At 31.5% G+C, this 17,998-nt stretch overlaps 1 protein-coding gene across 4 annotated transcripts in view; it reads right to left on the bottom strand.

Moving 5' to 3' along the window:
* Window positions 1–17,998, bottom strand: part of LOC106457110 (polyhomeotic-like protein 2) — an 80,610-nt gene that overhangs the window by 46,014 nt on the left and 16,598 nt on the right. For all 4 annotated transcript variants that reach the window (XM_013916493.2, XM_022382925.1, XM_022382924.1 and 1 more), the window contains exon 3: window positions 1,775–2,168. In XM_013916493.2, coding sequence (XP_013771947.1) covers window positions 1,775–2,122 — 348 coding nt within the window. In that variant the 5' untranslated portion in view covers window positions 2,123–2,168. The remainder of the gene's footprint in view (window positions 1–1,774; window positions 2,169–17,998) is intronic.

Below are 17,998 nucleotides of genomic sequence, written 5' to 3' on the forward strand. Positions count from 1 at the left end.
TAGCAAAAAGTACCTGGCTTTGCTCGGGTTATTAGGTTGATAGTGTGTGTGTGTATTCTGAACCTATTTTAGCACAAAAATATAACTTACACACTTTGTTGCCAAGCAACATGACATAAAAGCCACTGTTGGAATGCATAGTTACCAAAATGCACTGGCTTTTCTGTATATTAGAAGTTGTTGTATAAAGAACCACTTCTTTCCTATGTGGTTTTCACTAGCTTGCCTCATTAAAAAGAATTTACCGATGTTTTACTACCTCGACTGCACTTTTCTACCTCTTTGTTGGTCAAGCTTGATTTTGCAAAATTTATTTATTTCAGTTAGCTATCAAAGGTGAGGTTAGGGTATACTATGGGGTGGGGATGGTTGTACTTGCGCCATCATTTTTGACAAGCTATATGCTAGTCCTATAATAGTTAAAACCCTCTATAACATTCCAGAATAGTTTTGTTGCTAAGTAACAATGTATATTGTTAATCATTATTAAAAGAGGAGCGTGAAAGTGTTCTCAACAGTATAACATCCCATAATAGTTAAAACTACCATATAACATCCCATAATAGTTACAAATTACTGAATAACAACCCATAATAGGTAAAACACTATAACATGCCATAATAGTTTTGATGCTAAGTGACGATATATAATGTTGATCATTACCAAAAAAGGAGCGTTAAAGTGTTCATGACAGTATAACATCCAATTTTCTGCCTCTTTGTTGGTCAATCTTGATTTCACAAAATTTATTTATTTTAGATGTCTATGAAATGTGAGCTTAGCCCATTAACTGCGGATGACGGATATTTCCGTCACTGAAGTTCTATGGCTCAGCTGCAAATCATGGAAATATCTGTCAGTCACACATACATACAACTATAACTTTATGTGAATGACAAAAATTATCATTTTATTGTGATTGATGGTAATTCAGTTTTATCTGTGAATCAGAAAATGGCAACTGAGCTGCTCCTGTCACTGTTAATGGGTTGGGGTGGTAGTACTTGCCACATCATTTTTGACCGGCTATATGCTAGTAATAGTTAAAACCAATCTACAGCATCCCAAATTAGTTAAATGTAAAACACTAACATTCCAAAATAGTTAAAACACTAACATTCCATGGCAGACACTTTTTTTTTCTATGTGGTTTTTTTGCATAAAAAGATGTGCATATGCACACACACACACACAGATAAGTAGTAATACCTAGGTGCAGACCTTTAAGGTCCACTTAGTTGGGGTGCAAAATTTCAGGTTTCTAGGTTCTTTGCTCTTGGAGCTATGGCAGTCACATTCTTTTCTATGTGGTTTTTCGCTAGCTTGCCTCATAAAAATATGCATGCACACACACACACACACACACACACATGCACGTGGATAAGTAATAATACTCAGGTGCACACACTCAGGGTCCACTTAGTATGGGTGAAAAATTTCAGGTTTCTAGGTTCTTTCCTCTTAGAGTTATGGCAGTCGAAAACACAAACAGATCCAAAAACACACACTTTTATTATTATAGATTTCTGTAATATTCCATTACTGAATATCTACTTTTGTGTGACTAGTGAAATGAAGAAGTAATTTATATGCATGTATATACCTGAATAAATAACTATATCCACACACACACATACATACATACATACACACGTGTGTGGGTATTATACTAACAATAAATTAGTACAAAAAATTAAAACATCATACCTGAACAAACAAACATACGAGGTTTCAAATTCTTTCCAAACAATATCATGATTACATAAAATTTTACCTGTGGGAATAAAGAAGGTGCTACATTTGCAACTGCAGTCTGTCCTATATTCTGAGGGTTAGTAGGATTCTGAGGATGCACTGTGGATGGAGTAGGAGCTGAAGGAATTGGAGTAGGACATGGTGCTGGTGTAACCATTCCTTCTTGAGGTGCTGGTGTAGCAGGTGCAATTGGATGTGGCATTGGTGTTGAAAGGGAAACAGGTCCTGATGTCATTGGCATAGTTGTGGTAACCTGAATTGATGGTGGAGCCTGCATTTCAGCTGGTGACATACAGGAAAATGAAGTAGATGTTGTTATAGGAGAGGTTGGATGAGAACTTTGAGATGATAACTTGTCTGTGCTCATTCCCAACTTGAAACTAAAATGATGCACGTTTCCTACAGCTAATGTTCTGCAAAATTAATTTAAGTTGTTTAAGAATGTTAGTTGATCAATTTTCCCAAGTTTAAGTACTACCCCATAATGATGACAAAGTACATAAATCCAATAAAATATTATATTTTTATATTACTGAAGTGCTTTAGCCTATATACTATTAATCAGATGAAATTAGCAAATCCACTGTTACTGTACTTGAAAAAACCTAATGCCCTGTGTTAATCAATTGATACTGCAAAACATCTTGAGGAATATAAAGTCAGACATACAAAATACTCCTGAAATCAAGAATCAGTACAAATAAATCACACATGTTTGTTCAGAATAAGTTCATATTTTCCTTGTGACCCAATAGGTAACTTATACAGATAAATGATCAAACACATTACTGATCATGCCAAACAAGTAGAACTGCATTACAGAAGAGAATTTATCAAAAGCTTATAACTGACACAGTATAAAGTTTGATTAATTAAAGTTATTTGTCCATACTTTGCAACCAGTTAACTTTACTAGTGGTTATGCTATTTAAGTACCATATTTCAAAACTAAAACAGTCCAATATTTTGAAAAAGTGCTTACCTACTTGTGGTAGCCCTTATCCAATAACAAAATAGCAAAAGCTTAGTACTGATATAGCATAAAGTTTGATTAATTACAGTTATTCGTCCATATTTTGCTACGAGTTAACTTAATCTGTGATTTACTAGTGGTTATGCTATTTAAGTACAATAACAGTAACTTACCTTAAATCTTTTTAACATTAACTGAAAATTTATAAATTCAGACCTTTTATACAACTGACTCATAGAATAGGTCATAAACCTGCAATTGTCTGATATATTTTTTTTTAAGATACCTAAAATTTTAAATTTAGAAGCTATGATTTAAAATACTTCGAAATCTAGGTGAAAAAACAAGTTTAATTGAAAAATAAATCTATATTATAAACACAATTCAGTCACCTCATTTAATTAACTTTTAATGCAGTGAGTTATAATATAATAATTAACTTTAATTTAAATTTAAAACACTTCTAAAAAATAAGGTAACTTATTACAAAAATGTACAGCCTATACTGAAAATTCTGCAAAACTAAAATTAAAACTACTTATAAATTGATGAAATCTGCAAATGTGACTATGAATGAAATATATTAGTTCTAAATAACACAGTTCTATAGCTATAAATGGTTTAGAGTGAATATAAGATAATTTCATTTTATTTTTTACTTGTCATATATCATGAATAATAGAGGATAAGTATTACTGAGGACTTCAAAATGGCCAACAACATCACAAAACAGTAAAATGGAGGCTTCAATGACCAAGGTAATCTTGAACACACAATAACATGCTCCAAAGTTGTGTTTTAACACAGCAGATATAGAGAAAATGAAATGATACTGAATGGTTAATTTAGAATACAGAATTGATACTCACAGTAATATATAAATACAGTCTAGTTTTACAAGTTTTAAGTTTGTGTTCTAAAGGAAAGTTGATTTCCTAAAACTTTCAAAGTGAAAAAAGAAAAGTGTGTAAATTAATTTTAGTAACACTTTAAGTTGGTAGCTTCCTCTGACATTATGTGGTGGGAGATACATTTCTTCACTTATAGTCAACAGCATTTCTAGGAGTAGGAGTGGCAAAAAAGTTTAATAGGATATGGTATTTTCAAGTAAAAACAATTTCTTGACAAATATCAGAGAGGCAAACCGACAAATAACATCAGATTCAATCAAGAAATTATGTCAGTGTTCTATAGTTGATAACTTGACTGAATTTCAAGTTGTGTGAGAAATAAACAGGTTGAATACATTTAAATGACAGTGAAAACAATCTTTATTTAGAAACAACATAAAAACAATGTTTCATACCCGTGTAGAAAAGTAGAGGATTGTCTCTAGTGGATCAGTGAAAAGCTTGCCAGCTTTCCATATCTCAAGATAAACGTATGCAAAGCTAATAACAATGAAAGTCAGGTAGAACTGAACCAAGAAAGTGCATTTGAATCCATAAGATTAACTTGCTTTTTTAGCACTGTTACTACAGTGTATGGGATGCCATCAGTGTTAAAAATATGCAATTTAGAGTTACATTTAATCACTACCATGGACCTTTGATCACAATAAGTTATTACCATAGCTAAATGCAATCAGCCTGTCAACTTTTAATTGATTTTAGCTAACACCTAATAAAATTATTACAATATACACATTTGCTTTAAAAAAAAAAGAAAAGTTAAGAGTTTTGAAGTTAAGGCTGAACATTTGACTCAACTAAATTGCAGAAGATACCAAACCATTGATGAACATGATAAGATAAATCATTATTTACAACTTATCTTTCTGGATACAAATTGGATACTTATGACACCCAAAATGTACCTTCCACAGTATATTTTGTGCAAATAAGACAATCAGATTGTATGGATGTCCATGTTTCTAGATAGAAGTATTATTATACTACCTGGGAAAAAAAGGTGTTGCTAAAAGTACAGCAGTATTAATTGCATAAGCTGTCTATCACATCTGATGAAGAGAGATTCAACAGAGCAAAAATGTTGCAGTTACTACAGTGTATGGGAGTACAGAGAGTGCAAGGCTTAAATATTGACAATCCTGCAGCTTTATTTAATGACAGTTAATAAACCTTCACTGAAATTGCCAAGGTTGCATTATTCTTGACAGGAATAGGTATTTCCTAATCAAACATGCCTCACACTACTATTAAAAAAACAAAAAAAAACAGGCATGTTTATGAAGGTACCAACAACAACTTAGCAAATAGCATCTGTGCAAGTCACCTTGAGTGATTAGAATTAATACCTTTCTCTTTTTATTGGAACATAAGGTACTCCTGATTTCCTTGTGCAACTGGGATTGAAATGATCAAGACCTAGCTGTCCTTGTTGTATATGGTATTTATATCTATAGTGAGAAAAGTGGTAATTATAATTTCCTATGTAGCAAGTTTTAGTGGATATAAAATAGGTCTTTGGACTGATATATACCACAGCAACTTACTGTCTTAACTCTTTCTAATAACATAAACAATGACATCCCAACCTCAAAAAGTGTGGAGTCAAATGGAACACCTTAAAGAATGGTTTCAAAAGGATTGTTTGTTTTATGTTGATTGTGGTTCCCATAGCAACAAGTTTCAGAACCGAAATGGTAGATTTCCTAAAGGACAAGCAAAATCAGTATCCAACAAAGAAAGAAAACCATTCCAGAATGGTCAGGGTCAGATAGGTTGTTGCATCTGTGTATGGGAGAATTCAAAAATGAGCCCTTAGATATTCATACCTAACTCAAAAATCCCTTATATTAGGGATTAGATAAGCAGGGTTTGTGTATTAGGCAATGCATTCTAGCCAGCACTGACTACTACAGAGAAGAAAATAATGTCAGTTTCAATGCCAATCAACCAAGCTGCTGGAGACAGAATTGGGTAGAAGATGCTAGCCTCACAGTGTGTTGTATGGCTCATATGACTTCCGTAGCAATTCCAGACTTTTCCTGCTTTCTGAGCTTAAACAGATGAAATTGTACAATTAGAAACACTTACATTCCATCACGTGCATCAAAAACATATGATTCAAACTACTCTAGTAATGGCAAGTGATATAAAAGGCTACTTCCTACGAATTTCCTCTGGCACAGCATCAGTTAATCAATTAATACATAGCTAGTATGACTCAGTAGCAAGGACAGAGGGATGTTGTGCTCATGTTGCATCTGTTTTTGACAACTTCTAACAGCTTAGCATCATTCTGGTGTCATCAATGTAAATCAGCTTCTCATACAATACCATTAATCTTGAAATTACTAATTTGTTTTTAACATTCATTACTGGTGGGGTTCACTTATTCATCATATCAAAGAATTTTGTTTGTATGTTACAACACTAAGTAAAAAGAACCGAGTAAAGAGAACTAGGTGAAATCATATCACTGCAGGGATCAAACTACAAATATTTGCATAACAAACCAAACTTTTGAGCAAGTCACCAACAGAAGGTAATTAGTGGAATTAATTGCAGTATTGATGATATTTTGTGTTTATATAGTTTTTGCAACTTGTACACAATTAAAAACCCTGTAACTAACAAATTCACGGACTCATAAGTAGTTTTGATGCATAAACAGTTTAGGAAAATCACTGCTTGGTGGAAAATCTTAGTGATGATAGAAATCAGTGATACAAAAATACAAGTGATCCAACTAAGCAATGACTGTTTTTTCCCAGTCTTATAATTGTTTGTAATATTTGTTTCATCTCACTATCATGAATTATTTATAGTCTTGAGTTAATTTACAGATATCTGGTTATAGTACACACATTTTCAATAGTAAAGTGACCATTGTTTGCCTGTTTACCTAGATACACATCAAGTACATTATGCACATGGAAGTATAATGGCACTACTTACTGGAAGGAATATAATTTTCTATATTATGTAAACTTGAGTAAATGTGTTATTAAATGACAGTTTGATTCAAGTATGTTTATTCCACATATACATTTATAGTGTATAAATATTCAAGCAAATCACAATACAAGAATACCCCAAAACTCAAGATTTCAGAAGGTAACCTTCCTTCGAAGAGTGTTTGTTGTTTAGCGCAAAGCTTCAAAATGGGCTATTCTACTGTTCCCATGTGAGATATTCAACCCAGAAGTTTAGCATTACAAACATTTAAGCTACCACCAAGCCACCAGTGAACTCAAAAAAGTGAATATGATAAGGAAAGTGTACTTTTTGAAAGTGATCAGATTTTCAGATGTCCTGTATTGCAATTTACCATTTTTTTTTTTTATCTTCCATTATTTCTTGGTGTTACAAATATTCAGCTGTACACTTCACACACAAATAGGGAAGTTTATTTATCAGATCTGCCTATATGTAAGCATTTACTTTCACATTTCTTCCTAATTGCGCCAAGTATCAAAACGAAATGCTCTTAAACATTCATCACATGGAAATAATTATAAATGACTTAAGTTGCTTAATTACAATTTTGTGTAAAATTATAGTATATAACTAAAAACAACATTCCCTATTTACACACTTTAAAACTTTATTGAAGCTGTACAGCTTCCACTTTAAAATGACACTCTGCAAGTACACATGATCTACGTCATCTTCAGGAGCTACTTACAAGACATACTTTATACTTCTACCCCTTGTCACATTGCTTCACTATGATTTGCATATTTCCTTGGCCTACTTAATATTTTATTTATTTATTTATTTTTATAACATATTTCGCCACATATCAACATACTGACTTGCTGATCCTTCATCTCTATTTAGTACTTCTTTTTGTTTTTTTATATTTCATACAAGAGTGTGTGTAGAAAATCCATTTTTCCAAGTTAATCAAAATTACTCTAAACAAAAAGAGGGTTTATCTATGGGATCCCCCTTGTCACCATTGTTATGTGACCTTTACATGGATAGTTTTGAAAATGAAGCTTTAAATGCTAAGTTTAAACCAGAAGTTTGGATAAGATATGTAGATGACACATTCTTAGTGTGGCGACATGGCAACAGCAAATTACAAGAATTTTCTAGTTATTTAAATAGTAAATAACCATCAATTCATGTGTGAAATTGAAGAAAATAATAGCATTAATGTTTTAGACATACTAGTTAGAAAAGAAACAGAAGGTAACTTAGAAACATCAGTTTATAGAAAACCATTTGCTGTTGTTGCCACCACAGAAAGAATCATGTCATATAAAAACACAAAAAATCTCTGCATTTTACAGTGTATATAGAGCTTTAAAAAATATGTTCAATACAGGAAGATTTGAATAACTAATTGTTATTAATCAAGTATACAGCTACTGAAAGAGGATTTGAATCATATATAGCAGACAAAGAACTTAAGAAGTTTAACATAGGTGCAAATATATTTATGATTACCACACTAAGATATATTTATGAAAAAACAAAAAAGAAACTTTAAGTTCACCTTATGTTCCAAGTGTAACAAGTCAATTATATAAAGTATTTAAAAAGCATCAGAATTTTTATCCTATCTTCAAGCCAATGAATAAGATAAAAGACATGATTGGGAATACTAAAGATAAAATAGAATTAACAGATAAAACAGGTATTTACAAAATAGAATGTGAATGTAGTAGTATTTATATTGGTCAAACTAAAATAAATTTAAAATACAGATTGTAAGAACAAAGGTTATATAAGAAATAATAAAACAGAAACCTCAACTATAGCTGAACATATAAAAACTACCCAACATATAAAAAAAAAGTTTAATTTTAGCTCAACCTCATAGTATTATAGCATTAAATATTAGAAATAATGAAGTATATAAAAACAAAAAAAATATTAAATAGAGATGAAGGACCAGCAAGACAATATGTTGATTATGGGGAGATATATTATATAGAAAATAAATAAATAAAATAATAAGTAGACCACGGAAATATGCAAATAATAGTGAAGCAATGCAATAAGGGGTAAAAGTATAAAGTATGTCTTGTAAGTACCTCCTGAAGATGACGGAAATAACGTTAAAACTTGTACATGTAGAGTGTTGTTTTAAAGTGGAAGCTGTACAGCTTCAATAAAGTTTTAAACTCTGTAAATAGGAAATGTTGTTTTTAATTATTTATTATAATTTTAAATACTACACAAGTGCCGGTAATTCATATTTCCGATTTTATATTTCTAAAAATGTTGTTTTACTTTAACCGTTAAGGCTCCACAAGTAGCTTGTGTGCTGGTTGCTTTTCATTAGTCATGTGTCCCCGAGTCAGACAAAATAATTCTCAATTTATATGGTGTTTTGCAAGTTTCAATAGGCAACCTCTAAATCTTTTGTATAAATTAGGGTTCATTTTGTATTTTATTAGAGTAAAGTGCAAGTGATGCAAGTTACTTGATACTTTAACAGTAACAGCACCATACACATTCATTCACATACAAACTTTTTATAGCAAATGCACAAACATTTACGGTAAGGAAAAATGAAAAAAAGAATCAAATCTACACATCATAAGAAATAATTGAAGAAAAAAAAACAATTTGCCTTTTTTTTTTTTTTTTCAAAACATATTTGTCCTTCCTCAATCAGGATAGATAGGATAATAAGTACACCAAACAAAATAAAATAGGTAAATAACTTTAGCTATGATCTGTCAAATATGAAATGTTTGAATGCCACTTAGTACGACTAGACGTGTTTTCTTAACCCCCCTTTTTGTTCCTTTCAGAATTTTTGTGCAAGTTCAAGTCATGTACATAGATGTCCCCATTTTGAACTGAGACACTAAAGGAAACATGCTAGTTAACAACATTACCATGAACCCTCTGGCTACTCTTGTCTGACCAAATAGTGGGACTTAACTGTCATTCTCATGATGCACCTATGGCTCCAAAATGCTGAGTGTATTTTTGCAGCAACAGACCATGAACCATAAACACTTGAATTCACAGTCTTAGCATGCTAACCATGGAAATCCATAGAAATATTTTCAAGAAGGGGCAAAACATGTATTTAGGGGAACAGTTTTTACAGTGCAAGTCAACAGGCTGAAAGAATGTGAGTTATGTGTGCTTAAATGCAAACAAATTTACAGTTTTAATAAAAATTACTAAAAACATTTAATTTAACTATGATGCTAAGTTTACATCATAATACATGCATTTTTTGGTGAAATGTAAGGGGGCAAATGCCCCCTCTTGCCCCTTCCTGTGGGCATCCATGATGCTAACCACTAAACTATGCCTGGTTCCTCTTTTTTTTTCTTCTTATATGCCAAAACAAATATGTGATAATTAACCTGGTTTAGAAGTAACAGACTAAAGAGAAGGTAATTAGTCAATGACACCTGCTGCCAACTCTTGGCCTACTACTTAAATCAAATAGTGGGATTGGCCTTCACATTATAATGCACCCACAGCTGAAAAAGCAAGCATGTTCAGTGATGGGATTCAAACCCATGACCCATAGATTGTGAGTTGAGCACCCTTGCCAGCAGACCATTCCCGGCCTGGATTACAGAGTCCAGTACTCAGAACATAATGCCACTGAACAATTTCAGCTTGAATTGTTATAAAAGTGACAGTGAATCCAGTTGTTTAAGTCAGAGTCAGGCAAAGCCTTTATAGTGGTGGGTGCTGCTGGTTGGCTGCCTTTGCTTTGGTCAGTAGTTCAAAATTAGGGTTGGCTGTATCAGAACCTTTGGGATTTCCAACTTGGTCTTTAAGCCCAAACACATGCAAGGCACTGTTCAGAATAAAAAATTCCAAACCCTATCAAGAATTATATGAAGTGTATATTTTTGTTGTTCGATTGAAAAATTTTAAACTTTTACCATACAAATTATTCATTATGATCCATTATGAAGTGTGAAACATGTTTTCTTTATTAGGTATGTTAAATATTAGTTTTATTTTAAATTCATGTATATACTACCATAAATAAATTTTCAGGTTCATCAATATTAATTTTCCTTCTTCTAAGGTTGATTTAACATTTATATTTTGTTTGTCATTAAATAGTAACCTTACTTTATTTGCAATACCCTTATAAAGTTTCAATGCTTGACAGAATGACTTAGAATGACTTTTCTAAATACTTCCAATTTTAACTTTAGGAATTTGTAAGTTCCCAAGTTCTTCAGTTCTTGTTCCATATATTAAGTATTTAAACTTTTAAAATGCAATCTTGTATAACCATATTGTGGTAATGAAAACACACACACACACACACACACCTTACTAATATTATTTTGCACCTAAGTTTGTTATACTATACTGTAGTATGGAATCAAGCCAGGCATAATACTTTTCATTTCATTAAAACATACAAATTTATTTAAATAACATAATCTTAATAAAAGTAATAAACCTTTTAAACTACAATTATTTATTATTGCAAAACAAAGATTCTGCTGACATACCTGAAGATAAGTCATTATTTTTGTTAATATGAACTATATTTATGTAAGTTATACAATACAGTATAGGTAAGCTAAATTTCTCATGAGTGTTAAACTATATTCAATATTATATAACAGGTTTATTTATTATGATATATTTTTTATTTTACTATTATAAACTATTCATTGTTAAACTAAATCTCTCATGTTTTGAATTATATTCATAATTTTTAGTTCTTATTATAATTATTATAAACTATATTCTATATAACTGAAATATGCTTTTGTATTTCTAGTGCAATCATGAGGCAGAGCTACAGAAGTCTACATATGGCTCTGGTACTTCCACCCAGGTGCAGAATCAACTAAATATTAGTCCATGTACCCTCATCAGAAGTACATCACTAACACATTAATCAATTTTATTGCTAACACACTGCAATCCTTCTGAGTGATGCAATCTAAAGATTTTCAAGATCTAACGGCAGCCATGGATTACTGGTATAATATTCCCAGTCACAAGCACTGTCCACAGTTTCTAAAAAGTTTATTTCATAAAATAAAAGTATTGAAATCTTATAATCTGCTGTTTTATCATTACTGCATATTACTTGACAAAGTATTCATGAATACATTCCTATGTATTCATATTCACATTTTTAACATTTTTCCTTGTTTTTGTTTTTTTCTATTATTTGTATACATATGAAGTACTCAGATTCAAGAAGTTTTACATTGTAGAAATTTATGGTGGTTTATTTCTACTTTAAGGTTGTATCTAAATATCAGGGGTAACTGCTTTCCAACAACTGGCTACAGACAGCGAAAGGCAGTAGGAGTTGAGACGTTGTGGGTTCAAGCACTCAACTCCTAGTCCTTAACTGATTTTACTTAGTTGCTGGCTAGTTTGAAATCAGAGTCTGGATCTTGTGCGATATATGGAATATCCCTAATGCATTTGAGTACTATGGCCACAGACATTATCTGTTATGAAATTCAGTGATAACAGCAAGGACCAGTAATAGGAAAATTAATTTCCATTTTTGACCATCTTTGTAATGTTTTTAATTTATAACAATTTCATGATCATTGTTTCATAGTGCTGATTTAAAAAAAAAAAAATCACCCATATACAATGAATGTATTTGATAGTTTTAGAACTACTGAATTATATATATATAGATTATAGAGTGTAGATTTAATTGGAATGAAGAAATTAAACTTAAATATGCTATATTTAAAACACTCATTTGTACAACATGTGGTGTATGTCAGTTCTAAGCTGGTGTTCTATAAAGATGAAATAATACAAATAAATACATCTTATGTATTTCTCTCTATATCAATAAATAGTGTGCGTGTCTAGGTATAATTTTATATATATAATTCTGAATTTTGTAAAATACAATAAATATCTGCAATAGTTTTTACTACATAAAAAGATAAATCTTATACCCAGAATGATAAGATATCAATTGTTTCTTAGTTTACCAAATCCTTAAGAATATTTTTTTATAACTGATCACAAAGCAATTAGAATAATTTTATAGATCACTGATACTTCATTAAATTGTGGTATAATGACAGTATATCTTAAAATGTTGTTGTTTGTAATTAAGCACAAAGCTACACAAAGCGCTATCTGTGCTCTTCCCACCACGGGTATCAAAACCCGGTTTCTAGAGTTGTAAGTCCGCAGACATACCGCTGTGCCACTGGGGGGGGGGCATCTTAAAATGTAAAAAATTCCTCTAGCTATTGACATATCAACTATTCATGATGTTAAAAAAAACACGTAGATTCAAGAAGTCTTGATAGAAATGAATAAAAACTATAACCCGAGCACTTTTGAAAGGTGGACCTTTCTACTTCAGGGGCAAACATATCAACTATGTTATTATCAGCATTATCAATACTAAGTTTTACAAGTTCAATTGTAATTTTATCTTTTATTGCAGCTTTTCTACTTGTTACAGAATTCCACATTATATTTTCATGACATTGCTACACTTACCAGCAGTGGCACTATTTTTGTATTTTATTTCACTTAATATTCCTATTTTATATTGAAATGCTTCCAAATTTTATTGAATTTTGTTCCAGTGATCGCATTAATTATATCCCACTATGTTTTAATATTAGTTTTACTACAAATTATTTTTTGCTTATAGCAATTTATTTTTATTTTATAAGGCTACTTATTCAATAAGGTTTGGTGTTTTATATTTTCTTATTTTTCTATACATTTTATTCCCCACGGTTTTAGTTGTTTTCCCCTATTTATTTTAATCATATGTTCTAATTTTCAATAAAATCTATATGCATCTTGTATATTAAACTCTTAATAAATACTACTAAAACCACTTTGTTTTATCTAACATATCAATTTTATTTTTTGGTATTTCACTATTATGTAATGTATCTGTGAATCAGGTGGTTCACGGTTCATGAAAAGTCATACATCCAGATAGAGCGAAGACAAAACATACAACACTAAATACAAGTGTCTGAGATATATATATATATATAGATTGTTTAATTTCGTGCAAAACTACTGGTAGTCTAGTTGCATTAGCCAACCCTAATTTTGAAGTGATAGACTAGAAGAAAGACAATTAGTCAACACCGCCAACTCTAGGTACTCTAAATCTAATCGAATAGTCACATCATAACGGCTAAAAGGGAGACCATGTTCGGCGACGGGTTCCGATCTGACAACTTGCAGTTTGCGAGTCGGGTGCCCTAACCACCAGGCTTACACTGTACAGAAGTCGGGATGAAGCCTCAATTAACTTATGCTATGATGTCACATAATCAATACTACGTCACCATGAGTTTCCAGCAAGCAGATCTGAAGTAAAAAAAAAAAAAATTATCCTTTCTTGCGCTTTTAACATCTATGGAAGATAAAATGTGTGCAAACTATTATATTAACGCACTGAAATGTTTAGTTTATTTTACTGCTTGTCAAAAATACGGTCGAATTTACTAAGGATAAACAAGCCATATGCTCGCTAAACGCAAACGAAAACACGAAGCATTTCAACGTAGGATCAATATAACCCTGCAGCTCGGTGCTTCGTCCATTGAGCATGTTATACTAATTGCGCAAGGATATGCCCCTCAAAACAACAGAGGTTTTGTTTGTTATGAATTTCACGCAAAGCTACACGGGGGCTATATCTACGCTAGCCGTCCCTAATTTAGCAGTGTAAAACTAGAGTGGAGGCAGCTAGTCATCACTACCCACCGCCAACTCTTGAGCTACTCTTTCACCAACGAATAATGGGGTTGACCGTCACATTAAACCGCCCCCACTGCTGAAGGGGCGAGCATGTTTAGTATGACGGAGATTCGAACCTGCGACCTGCAAATTGCGAGTCGAGCGTCCTAACCACCTGACCATGCCGGGCTCTCTTCATGAAAAAAAAATAAACTTTAAGTTTACCTTATGTTCCAAGTTTAACAAGTCAATTATATAAAGTACTTAAAAAGAATTTTTATCCTATCTTCAAACCAATGAATACGATAAAAGACATGATAGGAAATACTAAAGATAAAATAGAATTAACAGATAAAACAGGTATTTACAAAATAGACTGTGAATGTTGTAGGTGCTTTCCTTTAATACATATTTTTCTAATTGTTCATATTAACTGTGTTTAATGTTTTTACATATTTTTTCTGAATCATATTTTTATTTTAATCGGTAGCTCGTCACTTTCTTAACTTCTGTCTTTACTATTATACATATTGTTTATATCTCGTGCTTCTACCTTGAGTAACATTCTTGTGTATTGTATTCCTCTCAGAATGTCCTATAGTAGTTCGTCATTAGCCAACAGTTTCTTTCTAGCTTGAAAAGCCACCCTCCAAACAAATTAGCTTGAAAAAAAGTGTTTGCTCAAAATGTCGTCAAGTAAAAAAAGAAAAAAATCTTTAGATGATTTATCCCCAAATGTCTAAGTCTAAATTACTTATAACACCTTCGCATTTTTCAGCTTTATATATTATACACTATGATAACTATACGATACTTTATTTTAATGTACCAGTATACCAGCCATATATATTAACATAAAAAAATCATAATAATAACCATATTCATTCAAAAATTCAACAACTTTTACAGTAGGCAAATTCTGATTTTGATAATTACAATGTTCCGACCCATAGCATTCAGTCATCATCAGCTAAGAGTTACATAATTTACATTCAAAAAATAACATCACCACCAAAACCTGACAGTAGTCCCTTCATGCTAGTTGTTTAATAGCTAAATTATTTTTCTAGCTTTGAATACAACAGGTACGTGCATTTAGTTTTTCGTGATCCTACTTAAACATAAGAAAAAAATTAATTCGATATTAATACAATATTTTTATCCATTAATTTAATATTGATTGCTTGTCGAATTTATAATGATGCCCTCTTTAAAACTAAAATACATATAGTAATTAAAACAAAATTACATCGTTCTTTCCTTAACTCCAAATTTGGTTTACATTCGCCCACCTTTTTTGAAAATGATTCTCATCTAGAAACTTTAAGTAACTTTATTTGAATAGTTTGCTTGATTTTACCAACATCTCAATTTTCACTTTAAACGTCGAAATTTAGATTCACTAAAGTATATCTAATTAGCTGTATAATACCTAAACATAAAATTTTTCAATAAACTTCGGGCCACGTTATTCCCACACGATTTATTAATTATGATAAAAACATGCATTCTTCAGCTTCGCTTTTAGGCCGAGAATGACATAATGATCAATCCGGAGATCATTCATGGTACGCACGTTGTTGCAGATAGCCTTTATGCAGCTTTGTGCGAGTATATGAAACAAAAAGTTTCCATTTAACTTCACCCTTTCCAAGTTTGATCCTTGTGGTGGGCACAGATAATATAGCTCACTGTTGTTGCTTTGCGCTTAATAATGATAATAATAAAACATTTAAGTCACATAATAATCTGTCATTAATAGTATTATCTTAAATTACAAAACTAAAATTTTCTGTTGAAACGTTAGAAAGACTTCACAAAAATAATAAATACGTGCTTTGTAGGGGTTAAACGAGCACAACCAGAATATAATTATTCATTAATCTTGGATATTGTGATGCACACAAAATATTTCAAACGCCTGCTCCTTTCCTTATGCTCTCAACAATGAGAAAAAATCGTTTTAAGTTGGAACACATAGACTATGATTTATTCAAATAACCAAACCATTTTTTCACTAATTATAATTCTAACAAAATCACATTATAAATAAAGGTAATCAGAACAGCCTCTAGTCTTGCCAAACACGTTTCACACATAACATTTATCATGAGTAAGTAACACTCAAAGAATAAGTGTGATTAATTAAATGGCAAATACAATTTAGTTGGAAGTGACAGTTATGATTTTCTCTAATCAATAAACCTTAGTCATTTTTTAAAATATTCGATTTCTTTATTGCCTCTTGTGTGTGTGTGTGTGTACTAACAAAATTTAAATATTGTTATTTTTTCAATGTTCAACCGAACTGTATAGCAGACTTCATTATTTAAAAAGTGCAATATTTTTCCAAACTGTCTTTTGCTTAGTGACCAGTAGTTATAAAAACAACAACAGGGAACACAGTATAATATATAATTTAAGATTAAAGGATAACCTATGATTGTGTACCTATATAAACTAGAAAAAAAATTCACAGGGTATAAAAAAAAAAAGGCTTACACAAAATAAAAATTACTTTTCCTCAATCCAAGACGAGCATCGTTAAGTTTAACGCGCAGATGCAAACGTTCCAGAGTGTGGTCAAAAACTAGCTTCGCCGTTGTGATGCTGATAACAACGTTCAAGATGCGTGTAAAATCGTGCCAAACTTTAGCCTCATAGTACAATACACGATCAATACAAATCCCTAGAGAAAGAAGTTTTCTAAGGTCGATAGAAAACCCCTTACTATATTATAACACACAGTAAAGAAAGTGTGAGCACGTGAATATAATTGGATGCATAATTACCGCCTATCCTGTATACATATTACGCATCCTGATGGGAAGAAATGTAAACTCCCCCACCTTCCCGTAATCGATAAAATATATCACCCACACGCAATGGCGAGTCGTTATAGCATCAAGCGTCTTGTAAACGAGCTCCACATCTGACTACAAACCTCTGTCTTTCAACCATTTTACAGACTCTCTACTTCCAACTCAGTCTTGTAGCCTAGTTGCTGAAATAATTTCTATGGAACAGCTGAAACAAAGACATCTTTCAAACACGTTTCAAATGTTTTTTTATGTTTCTTAGTTAAAATAATTAAAGGAAGTACTCTGATAGTATAACTATTCAAATAATAATTTATTCATCCGGTAACAAACAAGCTTTTCTTTGTTAATATGTACCTATTACGAAAAATAAGCGTTTTGTATCCTACCTTAGTGTTGATGATACAAATGTACAATGTGTTCTGAAGCAACTTTGTTTCATCTACTACAAATCCTAAGTATCAGTTATTTCATTCCCCAAAATTACTCAATTTTTTATTAAATTTTCATCAGTTTATACAAGTGAGGAATATCGTACGTTGTACAGTACCAACAAAAGTACTATTTTTTTTTAATAAAGTAGCATTCGTAAAAGACATAAGGTGCAAAATAAAAATAATAATGATCGTGGACGTAAAATGTAACTTGAGTAATTCTTAGAAATCGTCGTCTGTATATTGGGAAGCGAAAGATAGTGATAAAATCGAACGGAAGAGGGAAAATAAATACTGAATATATATATATATATATATATATATATATATACTACTAACTACTACTACTACTATAGTAGTGTAGTGTACAAGTAAATAAGTAGACTACTTAACTAACTAACTTTTACGTTACTACTAATAATAGACTTACTACTTACTTAATAA

Source organism: Limulus polyphemus, unplaced genomic scaffold, assembly GCF_000517525.1.
Source record: "Limulus polyphemus unplaced genomic scaffold, Limulus_polyphemus-2.1.2 Scaffold293, whole genome shotgun sequence".
NCBI classification, from domain to species: Eukaryota; Metazoa; Arthropoda; class Merostomata; order Xiphosura; family Limulidae; genus Limulus; species Limulus polyphemus.